The 18,254-nt window shown below is 40.0% G+C and overlaps 1 protein-coding gene across 2 annotated transcripts in view; it reads right to left on the reverse strand.

Annotated features, from left to right (window-relative positions):
• The window catches only part of LOC109043550 (phosphoenolpyruvate carboxykinase [GTP]), a 33,505-nt gene extending 20,322 nt beyond the window's left edge, over positions 1–13,183 (reverse strand). The window contains exons 1-2 of one of the 2 annotated variants that reach the window (XM_072296901.1): positions 12,957–13,183; positions 11,539–11,741 (exon numbers count right to left, since the gene is read on the reverse strand). In XM_072296901.1, coding sequence (XP_072153002.1) covers positions 11,539–11,564 — 26 coding nt within the window. In that variant the 5' untranslated portion in view covers positions 11,565–11,741; positions 12,957–13,183. Of the gene's footprint in view, positions 1–11,538; positions 11,742–12,940 lie in introns of both variants that reach the window. The other variant, XM_072296902.1, reaches the window with a different exon arrangement.
• Between the last annotated feature and the right edge of the window lie 5,071 nt (positions 13,184–18,254).

Consider the following 18,254-nt stretch of genomic DNA (forward strand, 5'->3'; position numbering starts at 1 on the left):
TCCACTGCCATCCACTGCCGCCCATTCCTGTTGCAAATTATTCTTGCATCGCCGTTTGGATTCATGGTTATATTCACATTATATGCGGCAATACAATTTCAATATATATCTGTATATCTAAGCAATACCGGTACAAGCCGACTTCTTGGGGACACTATTTTTAGACCAATAAGGATATGATTCATACAATATTGTCCGCTCTGTCTTAGTCGTAGATTTGCGAATTCAATACCCCAACTTTCAATAAGTTGGAGCTTTTAAGCGCAAGTTCCGTATGTAAGAAGCTAATGGTATGGGAATAATGCGGTTTCCGCAAGAAATGTAATAATGGAGTGGTTTTACCTAAATCTCGGCGAGAACAGTGCATGACTCGCATCCCCCCCCCCCCCACGGCCCGTTGCTCTGAGGGTTGTCTCGCAAGATTTTCACACACTACTTCCTTATTCTGCTGGCTTCAATATTGTGGCAATCTCGAAGACCTAATTTTCAATCAGTGCACTTGTGTGAGATCAGCCAATTTTTTTTTTTTCACTGGCTCCTTTTTTGGGAGGTAAAGTGTCAGCTGAGCACGCAGTAATTTTCCCCCTTTTTTCGAGAAGCTTTTCACTCCGAATAACGAAATTCAAGGTTTTAAATTGTAAAACCTGCGTTTTTTCTACTGCACCCCAGAGACGAAATAAAGTCAAAATTACCTCTTGAGATTCCGCCTTTCGACCGAGCGTCATCACCGACCGCATCTGCTCTCGTGCTGGGAGAGCGAAAAAGACCGAAATAAACCGACTATAGTAATATAATCCGTCGGGGATAGAAAGAACCCTGGAAAATTGAAATATCACGCACTATTTGGCAGGATCCGAGAATTAATCTCGGGGGACGGCCCTTATATGGATTACATTTTGCAATAAGGAACCACTATCACTGGCTCTACTATAAAAGCACCTTTCTCATAAGGAATCCAATGGCACATACGCTGTTTCTGAAATGAGCTAGAAATAGTAGTTCCTTATTGCAAAATGTAGTCCATATGCGGGGCGAGCGCAGATTTCGCGGGAAACAAGCGGCAGTGACGTGGTGTGCTTTGTGATACAGCGATTGATTTGTCATTTAAGCTTATTGAAAAAAATCAATGGTCAAAATAAGGGTGTTCGCAACGAGCACCTTAATAATCGATACTTTACCACAGCTTCAAACGAGATTATATCGATAACCGATAATTTACGCCTCGTCACTGACGGGCGGAAATTCCACGGGTGTTGAGTTCTGTGCCTCATAACTAGTGACCTAATGGGTCCCATAGGGCAGCCAGGTCATCACGCGTATTTACGTGCAGAACAGTGGCGTGGCTTGCTTTGCGGTATATATCGATCGTTATGCCACGTAAACCTATGGAAAAGGATCGATAAACAGGGTGTTCGCAGCGGACACCTTAATTATCGATTCTTCACCATAGGTTTAAATGGCATAACAATCGATATATCGCAATTCACGCCACGCCACTGGTGCAGAACTATTAGGCAATTTATTCGTCAATTCACGCAGACCAAATTTCAGGAACACTTGGCAGCCATAAGTGCGAATCGTAAATGTATGCAAAATAATTTTCTAACATCTGTGACGTGATGTTTAAAGTTGGCCGTATGAACGCGACATACTCAAGGTTGCAATTACGAATGTGGCAACACTGAGGGGGGGAGGGGGTATTTGTAAACATTACTGGGTACAAATAAGCTAACGCCCCGTGAAAGTAAGCCGAATGTTCTGACAGTAGGCTATTTTTCAGAATTTAAGCTGCACGCGCTTGTACCTTGCGTCTTGTGAGCCGCGCCTAATCGGCGGAAAACGTGACAAGCAGTAGCTGCGGCTCGTCATGTCTACGAACGTGGCAATATCAAAGGGGATAAAGGGTATTATTGTGAAATTTTACAGAAAAAACTTGACTAATTGACATAAAAGTACAAAAAAAAGTTGGCAATGTTGACAATACCTATTGTAGTGGCGTATTGGCCAATTTTTAGATTTTCAATGGCACCGCGGCGGTAAGCAGGAAGGAACCAAGCCACATCAGCGATTGTCAAATTTAATTGGGCATTTTATTTTTTACATGAAAATGGTTGTGCGTATTTTTGTGCAAATTTCGGTAAATTTTCTGCATAGCTCGAGGCAAATTCCTTAAAGTTTTCAAAGGAATCAACACATGCGTTCTCTTGTAAAAAATTAAATTGCCAAGTTAAATTTGGCGATAGCTGATGTGAATTGGTTCTTTTCTGCTAAACGCTGTCCAATTCATGATTTTCGAGGCACGCAAAATGTCAGCAAATGAGGCTGATTTTAAGTATTTTGTGAGTTTTCTCCTGGAAACCGTTTTCTAAATGTCAGAATAAAAAGCTGTACAACGAGAAAAAGGTGTAAAAAATTCCATACTTTTACAATCAGTATGGTGCCTAACTATGAGTCCTCCAATTTCCAGATTTCTAGGTGTTGTGTCACCGGAAAAATTGTACACTCACTGCCGTGCTAAGGAAGAACGCCGTATGAACATTCAAGAGTCGCCAAATTTCCCTTGATAAAACATGCATTTTTGACAACATTCATGCATATTTTTCCTTGAAATTTTCAGATACTTTAGATTAAACTGCGTAAAAAATTGTCTAAGAATTTTAGAAAATAACGTTCACAATTTTCCCACTAAATTCGGGTTTTATCGGAGAAAACTTGGCAACATCTGAAGGCTCATACGACGTTCTTCCATATATAGCACTGCAGTATAGGCTGCCGAATATACCACCAAGGATCGCGGGGGATCAAAAATATTTGAAGTCACGGTTTTTGTGCTCCTGTTAGATAAATATAAACTAGGGGAGGGGGGGCTGGGTTGGTCGAGCAACGGTCTTTGTATGATTTCTTGTAGAATGAACCGTTAGGTCGAAATTTTTTGACGTCATCGGTTGATATCTTCATAATTTACGCCATCCTTAAACAGTAAAGCAACGGTCGCAACAAAAAATGTCTCATAGGATCAAAGTGAGAAAAGTCCCCAAATACTGATCATGTTCATCTTTTTGCCTCTCTTTTACTGGAAGAAGCGAATCAGTTGAGACTACTCTCTCAGCATCAACTTATTTGCCCGATTAAAATTGAGGGCATTGTATATTATCGAAATGCATAATATGTATCATGTTGCTCGAACTATGCCCCTCCGACGTCACAAAGAATAATTGTAAATAAATTTACTTCAATTGCACGATGACGAGGTAAATAGGAAATCTCCAAAGAACAGTAACAGTGTAAACGGAATGACCGCAACGATGGATGAGGGAAGATAAGACTGTATTTATGTCAAGCTCCCACAATATTGTTATTCCTCCTATAGAAAAGGAAGTCCCCATGAAGTTATTGAGTAAAGCATAGGTAAGCAAATGTTTACTATTTGATTTTTATTTGATTTTCAACTTGAATTCTTCCGTGAGACGGCGATTATATCTTTGTAAACATGCGAATCAGCTTCCTTCGTGGAAATGACGGTGAATTTATCGTCATCTATTTACAAAACGTGCATTTTGTGTATTTTTTATGTTAAAAAATCCAGAATTTTCCTAAGAGTTTAAACGTCAATAAATACGCACACTCTGAATAGGTTGGCGTTTTACCCCGGCACGGCTAGGAAATATAATTTTAAGGGGACTATAATTACCGTGCATATTATGTTGCTCTTTTGAAGCGAAATAAAATGCACAGAGACGTTAAGTAGGTTTTCAAGTGTATTTGGCACTTGTCAAAGGGAGCGTTCATAAATTACGTAACACTCTGGGGGGAGGGGGCATAATGCCTGTGTTTTGCTACGTCTGTAAAGGAGGAGGGGGGGGGGTCAGTTTCAGCGTTACGTCAAATCTCTCCATTGGTCAAAAATACAGATCCAAAATATATTATCTTCATCTCTTCCATGTATCAATTTTTGCAAAAACAACATCGGAATAATTGGGAAGGTGTGTCGCCACTATCAGCAACACGGCCAGAAAGATTAAGTCTCAATAGGAGCTTAGAGGACAATGTGCATAAGTGCAGTTTTTGATATTTCGAGAAATACGTGTTTGAAGTTCCGAAAATACATGGATTTGTACGGCGGAAAGAAAGTTCAGACTGAATTTTTGATGTTTAAAAATTGGAATTTTGGAGCGAATTTTTTGCAGAATTTGCATTGCGACTAATCTTATTTGAAATCATTAATATCTCAATTTTTTCAAAAACTGCATGTGTGCGCCTTGTCCTATAAGCCCCTTGACTGACTCTCCATCCAAAAAGATTCAGTAAGTAATTGCCTTTATTTCTGTTCGGAAAAAGGCAAGACAAAAGAATTTTCCCCGAGATAGAGTATGACGCATCGATACATTCGTTTTTCAACATGCTTACGCGGCTGTTAATGTTTTTTTGCACTTTGGCTCGAGTCGAAAGTTTAACAGGTTGAAGTCTATTTAGTATCTTTCCGGTTCGTTGTAAATATTTTACCTTCGAACGTGAACTGTACTCGCAGTAATTAATTAGCGAGACAATTAATTAATAATAATTGAATAACTCGGATGGTGATAGGATTAAGACGGTGTTTTCCAAACAAACTTCCTTGAACTGGTAGACGAACATAAACGTGTGGTCTCAGCCGAATAGAGAAACTGTTTGATAACAAACCAACTGTAGTGTCGTACTTAATCGTCTTATCTTGTTGCGTCACTCTTGGAAAATCATTATCTTGACTAACTTCGTTACATCTTGAAAAAGTAGACTTACCTAAACTGTGCGTCTATGCACCGAATAACTTTAACTGATTGCGAGAATCAGTGGGGGCGGTGGTCATGAATGGAAATTTCATATGAACTTCCAATGTATGAGATTTCCAATAAAAAAATTCCATCCCAATATTGTGACGTAAAAGGGTCCAAAATGCACATTTTGTTCGTGGCAAATCCAGTTTCAAAGTACACGTTGGCTACTGCAATACTAATACTAACTAACCGGTTGTATGTACAAAAAATTAAAAACCGGTGCATTTCCTGACTCTGACTCTTATTTAAGAAATTCTCCTAGCGGAATCCCACCGTCTGATAGGTTTACTGAATGTCACATATTTTGTTCATTTATGAGTCTGTCGTTTTCAAAAGGGAACAGGTCTATTCCTCGATGGGTCTTAGTTAGCATGTCCTCTTATGCGAGCCAAGGCTCATGCAAAAATGAACTTGTTCCCTTTTGAAAACAACTGATTCATATTTGCTTGATGATAACCGTGCATCCCTCCACCTGCCCCTACCGCATCATTCTTTTCCATCGACGTTTATTTTAGGCAATTGCCTCATTAGTAGTCATTAATTCCTACTTTGTAATTGAAGGTATTTTAGGCGATTTCCAACGATAGTCCCGATTGGTTCAAATTGTGATACCTAAGAATAAATGGTTGAAACGCTTCACCCATTACGCTTCAACACCCATTACGCTTCAATACCCTCAACGCTTCACCCATCACGCTTCAACACCCATTACTGCTTGCGGGCATTTCTATCCGTGCTCGTTTCAGCGAGCTCTTTCGGGGTAAACAAGGTGAAGTTCATATTACATCTGCTCAAGCATAAGTATATAAATTAAACGAAAACTAGACGCAGTCCACATTTCAGGAGAAAATAGAAGGACGTAATATAATTTTTGCTCATTTATTCACCGGACTTAATTGTGAATGAAGCCTATAAGAAATCATATACGTGTATTTAGGCTAGTGATGTTACAGATTTCTTGTCGCATTTATTTTTTCGGAAGAGGAACAGTCATCATTTTTGTTCCAAATTCCGTGAGATTCATCAGAATTTTCGTTTGAAAATTTCACACTGAACGTCAAAAAACAAGAAAAAATCCGAACAGTAGACGACTCACTGAAGTGTGTTAAAGAAAACTCAACTTATCATTTTTCAAAACACCTAATTTTGACGATTTCGAGGGCCGGTAACGTTGCAATAAGAATTCATTTAAGTAAAGCATTTCTCGGAAAATTGACAATGTCGCGATAAAAATCGGCAATGGTCTACTTCATTCGCACAATAGGCAACGCTGTAATAAGTTATGATGTTAAAGAAACTTTCAAAACTTCAGTTGGTGTCCCATGCGACGGACTCTAAGCGAATTTCATCATAATGCCTGGATGCAACTATTCGAGCTCTATGGATGTCCGTGTTGCATACTCACGGGAATGAAGGCGTTTTGACTGTCCAGACAATCACCGCACCGCCTCACAAGCGGCGCTCAAAGCAGCGAGTCAATGAGAGAAGTTCGCCAAAATTTAGAATCCTAAAATTTTCCTTCGAGAAGCACTCCATACAATTCATGACGTAAAGAAATTAACATCAACATTTGCAGCTTTTGTCGAAAATGTCATGTCCAACCTTTCTGAAAGGTTTTTACATTTTGCGGCGGGCTTGGCTACGATGATCCAAAATGACTGAGTGTCTTCAATTCTTCATTCACACCTCAAAGACATCGCTTATGCGCGAATAGTTGCTCTACAAATGATGCTCGGCACATTGCGATGTCAAAACTGAGGCACAAAAAATACTCACATCCTACGCCTGTATGCACATATTCGCGCCTAGGAAATATCTCTGTAGTGAGAACGAAGAATTGAAAGTGCTCTCCCATTTTGAATCTTCACAGTTGATGCGGCCGTTGCGTTAGAGCCGCGCCGCGGACCTCGGGTGAAGCGGTGAGTGCCTAGACAGTCAAAACGCCTTCACTCCTGTGCATATGCAACTCGGACATCCACTAAGTTCGAATAGTTGCATCCAGGAGCTGAAATGAAATTCGCACAGTGTTCGACTCATTCGACATTGACTTGGCTTGTTTCTCCTATCCGTAACTTCTCTCCAACGTTGCCTAGTGTGCCTATGAAGTAAACTATTACTGCTTTTTATCACGACATTGCCAATTTTCTGAATAATGCTTTTATTGTTTAAATATGTAACAACGTCGTCGTCCTAAAATGTGGGCTGCGGCCCGTGCGTCCTCTGATCTAAGAACGACAAATGCGGCAAAGTTGTTTCATAGTCACTCCGGGAGAGTTTCAAGCGTACAACTCAATAGATTCGTTTTGTTTTTCGCTGAAGATTTAGAAAAAAGTCCATTCAGAAATGTAAATTGACCCACGGTTAATCCAGGGCTCGGTGCGGCAGGACCCAAAGCTTATATAAAATATATCTTGCGTTACTGATTGTTTCAGAATTATTGATTCGGAGTACCAGCTTTTTTTTGTTTTTTCACTCCAAGTTATTATTATTTCGTTTACATTCGGAGCACCAGTAGACTGAGTTTAAATAAATACGAATCAGTCATGTAATATTTACAGGAAGCCCGCCTGAAGTTCTCGCATAAAATTCTAGGTTAGGCATTAGCAAAATCAGGTAAATGTTTCTTCTCAAGTATAGTTTCTTTTTTATTAAGTTTTTCTTTATTTTGTATTTAGATATGTACTTTTCAGATTTCAAGCCTTCGATCTCCTTGAGATCCTTGGGGCCGCTGGCTTATCCCTGCTCATTTCATGCTTTAAAATATAAGCTATTGTTAAGGGGAATTTACTCGAAAATGTCCGCGATGCGCACTTCGAGAGAGAAGTGGGGAGGAAAGGAATGAGCGAGGGTGAGGGGGGTGTTTTAGAATTTTATCTGAGTGAAGAGGCCAGGAAGATTAATTGCTGGAGGTCCTAGAAAAGTTTTCGCGGGGCAGCCTAGCGAAACTCCGTTACGCCGCCAGGAGGGAGTGGTGGGGAGGGGAGAGAGATGAAAAGAAAAAAGCAGGGAGAATAGTGGGGTGCAAACATTCGTAAAAGTTTTGAACGGCTGGGCTTATAAAATCGTCAAAATATGTGCACCTCTGGTCGTGAAATCAGGAATGCATGTTCCTAATTCCTTACATTTTCTCACTTTCAGGCAACTGCGTGCCGTTGTTGTTTCTCTCCCATACGTAAGGCTTCTCAAATTCTTATGCCAAAATATTCTCAGAGAGAGAGAAGAGTGTCGGAAAAGAAGCAAGAACGAGGCATGAGCCAATCAAGTAATTAATTCAAGTTTTGTCCTTTTCAAAGTCCAGTCTGGTCGTCAACTCACAGGAAACTTATTTCTGAGAGAGAGGGAACAAAAACGTATTCTAAACGAGCCCTACAACGCTAATATTCTTATTTAATCCAGGGCTCATTTGAAGATGGACTTATTCCCTCTCAAAAAGAAACCATTCAAACGGGGTCAACGATCCTTGCGCTAAACGGAAAATTCGAGTCACAACAGGCCCTGAGTTTAGGTTCAAATAACACGGGTGGGCAAATGTTTGGTCATGCGTCATACGACAGGAGGTAATGGGTCAGTTGCGCTGGTCAGAAAATCGTGTTTTGATTATTAAAGCTTTTAGAGGAGCAAAAATTAATAATGTATATGTCCAAATGCCAAACTGCGTCCAATATGAACGGATATATCGCCCATCGAAAACTTAGCGTATGACATCATACGCTGCTTTAGTGCACACCATGGTCTCTGTAGGACCGTGTCAACGTTATGTATAATCCTTCCTCTGTTAAAAAACACACAACATCTTAAGAAAATTAGCACAATATTTCGCTAGTCGCCAGGCGATTACGACCGATTGCCTATTTTTGCAGCGAAGAGACTACTGACACCACAACACCAATCAATAAAATGCATACATCATCCCCACTTCATCGACTTAATTTGTTACACTACCTTTAAAAATGCTTCAAATTTTATCCAGCTATATATTCAATAATTTCCCACAGCTTTTGGGGTCTCCAGAGGGGGAGGGGCAAGTTAAGACGCGTTCCAAAGGGTGATGGGGGGTTGAAAATGCCGAAAAACGTTATGTATAATCCTTCCTCTGTTAAAAAACACACAACATCTTAAGAAAATTAGCACAATATTTCGCTAGTCGCCAGGCGATTACGACCGATTGCCTATTTTTGCAGCGAAGAGACTACTGACACCACAACACCAATCAATAAAATGCATATATCATCCCCACTTCATCGACTTAATTTGTTACACTACCTTTAAAAATGCTTCAAATTTTATCCAGCTATATATTCAATAATTTCCCACAGCTTTTGGGGTCTCCAGAGGGAGAGGGGCAAGTTAAGACGCGTTCCAAAGGGTGATGGGGGGTTGAAAATGCCGAAAAACCCTGGTAAAAATTGGCAGTAGAATCTGTGTTCCAAAATACCATAGACCTAAAGCCGGCTGTAAGATTTCCAATAGCTTCTGTAGCCGGCTGTACAATTTCTTATTGCCTTTTATAGCCGATGGCGACTAAGCAACCGCCAGACGATAAAGTTTATGCTAAACGTTACTAAATACGGATACTAGGACTTAGTTAGTTTTTGGACTACCGCTCTCTTTTTGTGCCGTAGTATCTTGATTTATTTTGCGAGGAAAGCTCCGTACTTTTGAAGGATGACTGCCATTCTTAATATGTTGGAGCACCTTCAATTCCATATGATACTGTGCAATACCTCTGGTGTGAAATAGTTGCTTCAGACGCCGTGGTACGCTGCGGCGCGGAGGCCGGGCAGAGAACGCGAAACGCGCATTGGCGCCTACAAACCTAACATGAATACTTCACGCATTGCGCAATGCGTGAAGTATCCCTGTTAGGTTTGTAGGCGCCAGTGCGTCGCCGCTCCGCTTCGTGTTAGGCTCTAATATTTAATCTCGCGGAGTCAGCGTTTTTCAACTCATGATTTTGAAATGTTTGCACAGTCTGTATGGATTATTCTGATTTTAATTGATGAAAAAAATATGTTTTAAAGGAAAATATAATGTGTATTTTGTAAATATTAAGGTAGTTCCGTATCAAACTTAATGATTTCCAAAGCACACGAATTTCTACACAATTTCTTATAGCCTTTTATAGCCAATGGCTATAAAGTGTAAAGCCCAGCGATAGGAACTATAGCCCGACTGTATACTTTTTTATAGCTCCGTATAGCCCGGCTATATGATTTTCTCCGCTTTCTACAGCCAGCTATATGATTTTCAATAGCCTTCTTTAGTCGGCTATAAGAACTCCTATGGTATTTTGAAACGCAGCTCCTATCGCCAATTTTTACCGGGGAAGGCCGTTACGTAATTTATGAACGCTCCCTGTGCACTATCGCGGTGAACGACTTCATACGTCGTGTTTTTACGTGCTTTGAAGTGTACGATCTGCTCGCATTTAATAAAGTTATACATTTAAAAACAGAATGTGTTACTCTTTTTGGACTCGGTGACTGCCAAATGCCTACCGCGCTCCGTCCCGTCATCATGGACCCATGGAGATCTACACTCAGTGGCGTGGCGTGATTTGCGATGTATCGATTGTTATGCCATTTAAACCTATGGTAAAGAATCGATTATTAAGGTGTTCGCTGCGAGCACCCTGTTTATCGATCCTTTTCCATAGGTTTAAATGGCAGATCAATCGATATATCGCAATTCACGCCACGTCACTGTCTACACTGCCGTGTTACCCGCGGAAGAGAGACGTAGGTGCATTTCTTTCCGAGCCACGATTAGCACCATGCTCTTGTGAGCCTCGAGGCCTCCCTTGTAACGATTCTCTTAAGTTGGCAACACTGTTTTCCCTCCATTTAATGTATGTAAAACACTCGATTCGTGGTGAGACAGCTTGCCTCGCCTACACCGATATTTTTAATGGATTTAAATGGAGGAAAAAAAGTAATGCCACCTTGCAAAATCGGCACTGTTCATCTGAGAATGTACTTACCACTCTTTCCGTACCACGGCAGTCCATAAGGGACAGCGCGGACGTATCCTACTCCACGGCGCTTACGTTAATTCCCTCACGCTAGACATGTTCATTTCTCCTCTCGCAGGACGAAGAAGCTCAGGCCTCGAAGTTTGTACCGACCTGCCACGAAAGAGCAGAGCCCTGTCAAAATGGTCCTACGAGAATTGCCTGGATTCCCATAGGAACCTGTTAGGTACTGCCCCAGGCTCCCATGGGAAGGGTTCCCTCAGGTCACTCCGGTGGCCTCTTGGGTTCCTGTTGGTTTCTTCATTCATTCTATAGGGGCCCATAAGTTCCAATGGATCCCCATGAAATTCCCCTGGGGACCCATTGGAATCACGACTGTTCACGTCATGATGAGGTTTTGGTTTGCAATGTTTGGATGACGTCAGACACTTCCATTTTTGTCGCCCATCTTGCTGAGTTTGGAAACGTATCTACGTGCGGATATACGTATACGTAATAACGTATCTGCACAGACTGTTGATTGCAGATCTATTATGACCGATTACGCGTATCGAGTAACTGCATATCACCAAAGGAAATTAGGTATTTTTAATTAAAAATGTTCCGCGATCTTAAATTGATCATTTTCCAGTAAAATGACCTCGTACATGTAATCACCCAAAAGTTAAAAGATACGTTTAATTAAATATGAAGTGGCAGCAACACACGTGGTACATTAGAGTGATATGAGCATATGAAAGTGTGTTCTTTTACCTGATCAGATGCAGTACGGCTGCCATAACCCTGGCGGGTTAACCACGGCTGTCAATAGCAATAAAGGCAAGGTAGGCAATGGCAACTTAAGCACGGAACACTGGAACTTAATACTAAACTGGTAATCGATTCACCGAACACTCCACACACAATTCTTCCGGAGAGTAAACAAGATAAAAATACGATAATAACATCGATTATTTCTGAAAAAGAAGAGAAAGACAAGACTGTTTATCCTGCTAGTAGAATGTAAGAGACATATAGAATACAGGCATCAAAAACATCAGATGTGCACGGGGATAGATTTTTGTTGACCAGCTGATCGTAAGTTACTGTAAATTCAAGCCGGCTTTAAGCTAGGCGCTTACAGATTGCTTTGGTATATTGATCTTACATCGTGCATAACTCGATTTTCAAACTGACCGTGAACCAACCGAAGTCGGGCACGGAGTGAGAAAAAATGGAGGTAAAAAACATGTTATTCGCCCTTTTCGGAAAGCAAAGGGAAGAGAAGTTGCTATAGAAGATGCACCTTGTTAAGTCGAAATTACTCACAAAGGAAGGGTTAAAAAAGTTTAAAATGTCAGTGAGGAAGAGAAATATTCACAGATATGTCGTGGATTCTTTTTCCTGTCTTTTTCTCGCAGCCACGAAAAAGTTCAAAACATTTGGTTGCAATCAGAAAATCTTCAATTTGGGTGCTGCTTTATGATCGACCTTGGGTCAGAGTGGCTTACTTGATAGAAACGACTCCATCATAAGAGTCAATTTCGGTCCACTCCTCAAATCGAGGATATTATGAGTTAAATTTTTTTTTACAGAATAAAAGTGGTATACCTAAGGAGAGGAGCGATCAGAAGAACAAAGAAGCAGAGATGACCCATGGAGCAGAAATTTCAACAAAAAAATTTTGAATGCAAAAATATCGCAATACAATACGACGGTGGAACTCCCAAACCAAGTATCCCATTTGCTACGTTGCAAACTTCCTGTCATACTTTACTTCTTGAATGGAAAATACCAGACTTCACTTCTTTAAACTTTCCGTGATGTTTCTTCTCTGTGCGAAGAAAATTCTTTGGTAACTTCAAGGAGTGATGTTAATTTGCTCTTCTCCCCCTCCCCCCCCCCCCTCAAAAAAAAAAAAAAATAGAAGCGGAGATTCCAAAACACCGAAAACGAGATAGGTACATGATTTGGGAGTTTCACCGTCGAATACCTTCTTAAAATGTATCAAAAGCTGAGGGGGACGTGGTCGATAACATTGTGACAAATAGCTATTATGCAACGATCAAATTGTATACCAATAAAGGGATAATCTTTTTGTAAAAAAATACTTCATTGATAAAAACTACAAATCTTGAATTTCTCCTCCATAGGCGAAGAGAATAAAGAAACTTACAGTTATTGATACCTACTTTTTTTTTCCTTTTTAAGAAAAAAGCGGGAAAAGTAAATAACAGTGAGCTGCGACAGTGTAATTCAGCGGAGGCAGATCAACTTGGATTATGCAAATTCCCGTTTGCATAGGACACAGCGCGGTCGTAGTTCACTGTAAACTTATCCACGGCATGCGAAACTGCCATGTGCGTGTTTTCTTGTCAGATGCATTCCGTGCGTGCACGCACTGATATTTGGGAGCGGAGCAGAGTGGACACTGGACCTATCATTCGCAGGTCCACATTGTTTGTCCAATCGCGGCTCGTATCGTGCGCATTGTCACAGACTCATATCTCCGGACCGCCAGACGGCCAGATTCATCAAATATTCCGTCAATTAGGTAAAATTCCACGATACTCTCGAATGGAACTCCTGCGTGCAGACTTCAGGTGCCATGTAGAATTTCGCGAGGAATACAATGATGCCCCCGGTCATCCTAGAAACAAACTCTCGAGCTTCAATAAAAAGCTTCCGAAGATCAGACTGTGAGCGGGAGGGGCCCCGCACTAAAAAAAAAACCTCGGTGTATTTACTAAGAAAAGGGTAAAATTACCAAGAATTCAGGGTTCTATTTGATCCCAGTTTTTTCTTGGTAGAATTACCATTTATGAAATTGGTAATTTTACCAAGAAATCTCGGTAAAAATATTGATTTTCTCGGTAATTTTACTGGACCTTGGTAAAAACGCCAATATTTTTTATCGGCTGTGGTAGAATTACCGAGATGAAATGGCAAAGTTACCGGGAATTGATTACCAATAAAAGTGGTATTCTTGCATAGAAAAAACAGCAAAAATACCGGTTTTTAGGTAAGCTTACCAATCTGTCTCGGTAAAATTACCAATAATTGGTAAAAAAAGTGAGATGGTAAAGGTACCAACGGACCGTGGTAAAAACGCCGAGAATTTTTTTTCAGTGCGCTTACATTATGATGAGCGTGAGAGCCCACCTCCATACTGCCGTGCTGGAAAAACGCCGTATAAACCCTCGAGCGTTGCCAAATTCCTTTTGATAAAACGCGGATTTCATGGTAAACTTATGAATATTTTCCTCCCAATTTTTTAGATAATATTGTTCGCAATTTCACCTAAAGATTCTGAAAATGTAAAGATTGAATATTCGTAACTTTCCTCAAAAATAATCATTTTATCGAAGTAAATTTGGCAACTCTCGAATGTTCATACGGCGTTCTTTCTTAGCACGGCAGTATACATATGGAATCAAACTCTCGATGCACGGCTGAGAGTACACATTAGAAGAGGTGCATCTTTGCGTGGCTTGGGGACACCAAGACTGCAATCATGGCAACCCTGCGAATGTATTAATTTGCTCCTTATCTGTGCATGGAGAATTTGACTACATGGATACAGAGGTAAACTCTCACCTAAACGAAATCACCCCCCTCCCCTCCTTCATCAAGGCTGCAATTTTGAAATATTTTTTTGATCCTAGGATTTCTACAGATTTTTCTTTTTTACTTTCCTTTTTCTTTCTTTTTTCAGGATTTTTACAGGGAAAATTAGTGGCATCGCCGTGGCTCTCGCGACGCTTTACGAAAGAAAAAAGTATTTAAATCACAAATCTTTGTGGCAATAAGTTTTTTCGAAAATCTTGAATCCACTGGTTACCTGCAAATTAGATGAGCCATGAAGGAGAGATCTGATATAACCTCATCCTAGGGTATAAAAATTGAAGAAACTCACCATGGATCCCAGATAACATTTAAAACCCCACGGATACTCTGCCAAGGATACTCATTGTATTTTTGAATAATCTTTGAACATCCCTGGTATATTGGAGTATAAAAAGGGAAATTTATCCCTTATGCTCCAATACCTAATTTTATTGCAATTTTGAGGCCCGGCAACGTTTTACTAAAAACACATTTAAAGAATGAATTTCTCAGAAAATTGACAATGTTGAGATAAAAATGAGTAATAGTTTACTTCATCGGCACAATAGGCAACCCTGGAGAGAAGTTACGATGTGAGAGAAACAAGCAAAATTAGTGTCGAATGAGACGAACACTGAACAAATTTAATTTCAACTCCTGGATGCAACTATTCGAGCTTAGTGGATGTCCGTGTTGCATACGCACGGGAGTGAAGGCGTTTTGACTGTCCAGACACCCACCGGCCACCACTTCACCCGGGGCCCGCGTCGTAGCACCAACGACGTACAGTGGTTAAAGCCAATAGGAGAGGTCGAACAAAATTTGGAAACTTTAAAAGCGTATAACTCCGTATATACAAAATTTTGAGGTTCTAAAAGCGGTCGCATTGCTTTCCGCGCAAAATTTCCTTCCGAAAGCACCTCTTAAAATTTAAAATGTGACAAAATAATCATCAAAATTTGCAGTTTTAGTCAACAATTTCATGTTCGACCTTTCTAATTGAATCGATCCAGTGTGCGACGGGCTTTACTGTGAGGATCTAAAATAACAGAGCGCTTTCTTTTCTTCATTTATACCACGAAGATATCCTAGACATGAAAAGTTGCAAATAGGCGTATGATGCGAGTATTTCTAGTGCTTCAGTTTTCGATATCGCGATGTTGAGCATGATTTGTAGAGCAACTTTTCATGTCTGATAGATGTCCTTAAGTATAAAGGAAGAGTTGAATTTGTCGTATGGGTGATTGTGGGTCATTGAGGATCTGAAGGTCTAGGATATGGTTTATTCAGAATGGCTGACGTGGAAGATGACAAGATGAGCCGGTTGAGGAACGTGACATCCATCAGCACGAAACATCTCCAAATCGATAAAGCAAAGGAAACGCCTTTGATTTTGCTCTGAGAAAAACGAAAGTTCGGTAGTTTTAAAGGGCAAAGTCTTAACTTGAATACCCACATCACGTCATAGGATTACTCCCTGTTGATATTCACACCGACTTTCACGTAATTTCTTGTTTTGGTAAGAAATCGTTGAAAAATATGTTTTTTTTCTTTTTGTTTTATTCACGGACTTCAGTTTCTAGAGACTCTGACTCACAATCAGTTTGATTACTGTTGCATAATTTGTTAAATTTGTGAGATAGCTAGATGCATTTCCCTAAGACTTTTTTGTATGCAAACGTATAGGTGTACTTATATCACAGCATTATATGTTTTTTACGTGATTTTTGTATCGTGTGATTTTGTATGTGCCTCTCATATCAATTTCAAAGGTATGACACCGCGCACACCACTTATACTTTCAAAATTTTTCGTGTTCAAAAGAGCCAAAAATCCGTTTTTTCTATCATTTTATGTAAACAAGGTGCAAAAACGGCAATGTCATGTTTGAAAAGCATTATTCAAAAAGGATATTCACCTCCGTAATACCTTGAAACGATGCACAGTGAAATATTACAGGAAAATTGACAAACTTTGAGATGCTTGCTTTACCTTGTTTTCGAGTCACATTATGTCCGCAGATACGTGTGAGGTGAGGTAGCGGCAAAGTCAAAAGTCGATGTAATTGGCAGCGCTTTTCTCGGGCCGTCCTGCAACTGCTCTCTAATTATTATTTCCTCGTTGTAATTCAACTCCCTTGTTTTGTTTGGCACTCTAATGCATTAGTCGCCAACCTCTGGATAATTGATTCTCCTTCAAATACAGGTGACGCAACCAAACATTCGCCATTAGGCGGAATCAAGCTCGTGCATCAATAAATTACGTTTTCCGATGGAATCACGGAATTTTTCGATTGAGTCACTATGTCGGTTGGGTGTATCGATGGAGTTGGTGTCAATCAAATCCCATAAAAATAACCCATAATGAATTAGAAACGCATTTTTCTAATTCTTTGAAAATTGTGTGCAATTTAAAATTAAAAAGGACTATATCTCCTAGAGGTTTTTTTCTTCCCATATGTGACAAAACCATTCTACACAGCAAAAAATAATTAATCATACTTTGAAACACCTTCAATGAGCCCTTGACGCAACCAGCTCAGTTTAGTTGGGTAGGGAATTAGTATTTTCTCAATTCATAAGGCCCCGACAGAATGAGCTCCGCAAGGGCGTTCGGCAAACCAATCATATATTATATCTACGTTTAAAGGTTTAAAAAAAGACTTGTGCGCTCTTGACATAATAATATCAGGTAGTTAGTTAGAGGGAGAACATTAAGAGGAAAAATATTAAGAAGAAAAGAAAAAACTGCGAAGAGGAGGTAAAGGAAGAGGAAGAAGGAAAAGAGGGAGAGAGTAACAAGAATAATTTACAGAGGAATTAAGAAATAATTAGAAGAAGAGAAGAGCTGGTTGAAAAAGAAAAGGAAGACGGAAAAACAAGGAGAAAAAACCGGTCCAATCCCTTCTCCTTTACCTCCCTCTTCATCATCTTATTCGTGTCCATCTTCTCCTTACTTTTCTCCTTCCTCTGTTTTGGCTACTTTCGGCGATTGGGAACTGCTATTTGAGGCTTACCTATAAAAACCCCCAGCTGCAACTCCATTGGGAGCGTTTGCTGCTTTCATGAAGAGACAGAAACAGTGGCTCCTTGATGTAAAATAAAGCTTATTTATCCTTCATAAAATCATCATCTGAATCTTACTCGTATATTTCTTCCCCTCTCCCTTCATTCCTCTTCAAATTCCTCTCATATCCCCTTTCTCTTATCCGTCTGCCTCTTTTCGTCCTTTTACTTTCCTCCCTTCATCTCTCTATTCTTCATTCTCTTTTTGAGAGAATCCCTCACTGTCGCACATGAGTAATTCTTCAAAAATCTCAATGTAGTGGCTTGGTATCCAGTTAAGGTAAGGTTGAGGTAAGGTAAGGTTAAGGTAAGGTAAGGTTAAGGTAATAATTGCCGGCGGTCTCGTCATTCTGCCCGGTGCTTATCGCGATTACCTATTCCCTAGCCTGCACAGGTAATTGAACAAGCTGCAGAGCTAAGCTGCCCTGGTATAAAATTGGCAGTAGATCGTGTGTTCCAAAATACTATAGACCTAAAGCCCGCTGTAAGATTTCCAATAGCTTCTGTATATTGAAACTCTATATTTTGAAACGCAGCTCCTACCGCCAATTTTTACCAGGGTGGTTTCGTCAAAGACAAATTGAGGGGCTTAATTGGTGGACAAGGCGCATGAGTGCAGTTTTTGAAAAAACTCCTTTTAAACTCATTTTATTCGTTTTTGAAAAAGTTGAGTCATTAATCATTTCAAGTAAAACTAGTCTTAATGCATCTTCTGCGAATAATTCGCTCCAAAATTCTAATTTTTCAAGCATCAAAAAATCAGTTTGAACTTTCTTTCTGCCATGATGATCTATGTAATTTCGAAACTTCAAGCAAGTA

This window comes from Bemisia tabaci, chromosome 2 (genome assembly GCF_918797505.1).
Source record: "Bemisia tabaci chromosome 2, PGI_BMITA_v3".
Taxonomy (NCBI): domain Eukaryota; kingdom Metazoa; phylum Arthropoda; class Insecta; order Hemiptera; family Aleyrodidae; genus Bemisia; species Bemisia tabaci.